Source organism: Xenopus laevis, chromosome 5L, assembly GCF_017654675.1.
Source record: "Xenopus laevis strain J_2021 chromosome 5L, Xenopus_laevis_v10.1, whole genome shotgun sequence".
Taxonomy (NCBI): Eukaryota; Metazoa; Chordata; class Amphibia; order Anura; family Pipidae; genus Xenopus; species Xenopus laevis.
In genome coordinates, this window is record NC_054379.1 from 44819539 (window position 1) to 44821951 (window position 2413).

Here is a 2413-nt window from a genome sequence, read left to right on the forward strand (position 1 = left end):
TTATAATGAGGCCCAAGTTGTTGTGCATCTAAATCTTGCACTTTGCACATTCCACTTCTTTCATAAATTAGTCCCCTGTATGAGCTACTGCTATATCACTTGTAGACATAGTATATTCTTACTTGCTACTGCCATATATCAAGGTTTTCATACATTGTGAATTCTCTTGAAAATAATATGCTTTTTAAGGTGTTGTATTAAGTTACAAGTCAGAATGACGTGTTCCCTTTTTCTATATTTAACAAGGTGTTTTAGGAAGTCATGGCAGATGGAGATGATAATGATAATACATCAAGCCCTCTTGTGTTTCGTCTTCATGACAGCACTCCCCGGGTGGTACGGGATGTGCTGCTTGAACGTGGCTGGAAACAATCTGATGAGAGAGACCAAGCAAAAACTGAATGGAATCTGCAGTGGAGATCATCAGCGTTCCGATCATCTGACCATGACGGCATAAAGCCATGGCAGCGACTCAATCATCATCCAAGGACTTCACAGATGATCAAGAAGGATTGCTTGGCAAGGCATTTAAAAAGAATGAAAGGAATTTATGGTTCATCCTATTATGAGTTCAGCCCAGTGGCCTTTATCTTACCAAATGAGTACACAGCATTTGTAGCTGAGTACACTAAGGAGAGGCATGATAATAAATCAAGCTATTGGATCTGTAAACCAACGGATTTATCTAGGGGAAGGGGAATATTTATTTTTCAGGACATCAAGGACCTAGCCTATGACTGTGCTGTTATTGTGCAGAAATACATAACAAACCCTTTACTCATTTCTGGCTATAAATTTGACCTGCGTATATATGTTTGTGTAACCAGTTTTTGTCCTCTAACTGTCTATGTTTACCAGGAAGGCTTGGTAAGATTTGCCACTGAAAAATTTGACCTTAGTTCCCTTGATAATGTTTTTTCTCATCTAACAAACACTAGCATTAATAAATACGGTGCATCATACAACACAGAAAAAGAGAGAGTTGGAAGTGGCTGTAAGTGGACCCTTGGCCAATTCCGGTCATATCTCCACAGTTTAGATGTGGATGATGTTCTCCTTTGGCAAAAAATCTATAATATAGTGACTATGACCCTACTGGCCATTGCGCCAAATATACCGCCAACTCCTAACTGCTTTGAACTCTTTGGTTTTGACATACTCATTGATGACACATTGAAGCCCTGGCTTTTAGAAGTGAATTACAGCCCCGCCTTGTCTTTAGACTGCTCTAACGACGTCACTGTAAAGAAAAATCTTATTCATGACATCATTGAGCTTCTTAACTTCAAGACTTCAGATTGTCAAAGAGACACAAAAATATGCAAAAAGACAAATTTAATAGCACAACCCTTGCATCTTTCTGCTCCAAGGACATTAATTTCTGATAATGATGTTACAACCCATATGTCTGGCATAGATAACAGCTCGATAGAAAATGACGAACCACACTCTATTCGGCTTGCCAAAGGCAACACCACATCTCAAAGTGCTCTTGAAGTGGATCAAAGAAACAAGGCAACAGAAAGTGATAATGAAATTGCTGAGATGTGCTATAAAAAGGGACTTATGCCAAATGGAAAAACAGGAGCGTATCCTCGAAAAACACTGACATCTAGGCTTCGAGAGAGAATAAATATATCACAGAAATTACCGGCATCAAAAGTTATTTCTAAAACACATTTAACACTAAGCTCTTTGAGTTCTAAAATGGATTTCAATGGTATGTTACAATCTTCACATCAGAAGCCTAAGTGTCCTTTGTTTCCATTATACTTTATTTCTGATCTCGACAAAAGGCCTCCTTCCCGAGTAGGTGATTTTGTACTTGTATTTCCTTTTAGCGATTCCTCCTTTGCGTTCTCAACAAACGGCACAGACATCAAAAGCATAATTCAGCATATCGGCAGGACAAGGAACAGAATTTCCCAGGAACCCAAGGTGGCCTGACATGGACTCATAGGTTTCTTGATAACACAACACAAAATATATGCAACATTAGAAGAAACTCAATAGGGGATAAATCTTTCTTTCATGCAATTGGAATTTCTAGTCAAGTCATTCCACAGTTAATCAAGCTTTAACTTTATTAACCGTAGGAATGTTGAGAGTTAGGTGCTACACTAAACAGATGACTTTAGCTTGCCTTTTAGTTCCACTGAAGCATGTACCTTAATGAATACATTTTCCCAACTTCCTTCTGACTTTTTTTTTTTTTCAATTGAATGGACAATTACACTGTACACTTGATTATAAAAGCAAAATTATTGAATAAATACTCAACAGATGATGTCTGCTGCTTAGCAGTAAAAACAAAATCAAAGGTGTATTAAATTACTTTAGATTATATTATTCCTTATTATCCTGTGGATGTTGTTTCATAGTTGGGCATAGGACCTTTGCATTAAAGCTTTTT

General features: G+C 37.5%; 1 protein-coding gene across 1 annotated transcript; it reads left to right on the forward strand.

The window, feature by feature from the left end:
- The first annotated feature begins 261 nt into the window (after positions 1 to 261).
- ttll2.L (tubulin tyrosine ligase like 2 L homeolog) lies at positions 262 to 2190 on the forward strand. The gene has a single exon (XM_018262979.2). The coding sequence runs from the start codon at positions 262 to 264 to the stop codon at positions 1945 to 1947; it is 1686 nt and encodes a 561-aa protein (XP_018118468.1). The 3' UTR covers positions 1948 to 2190.
- The last annotated feature ends 223 nt before the right edge of the window (positions 2191 to 2413 follow it).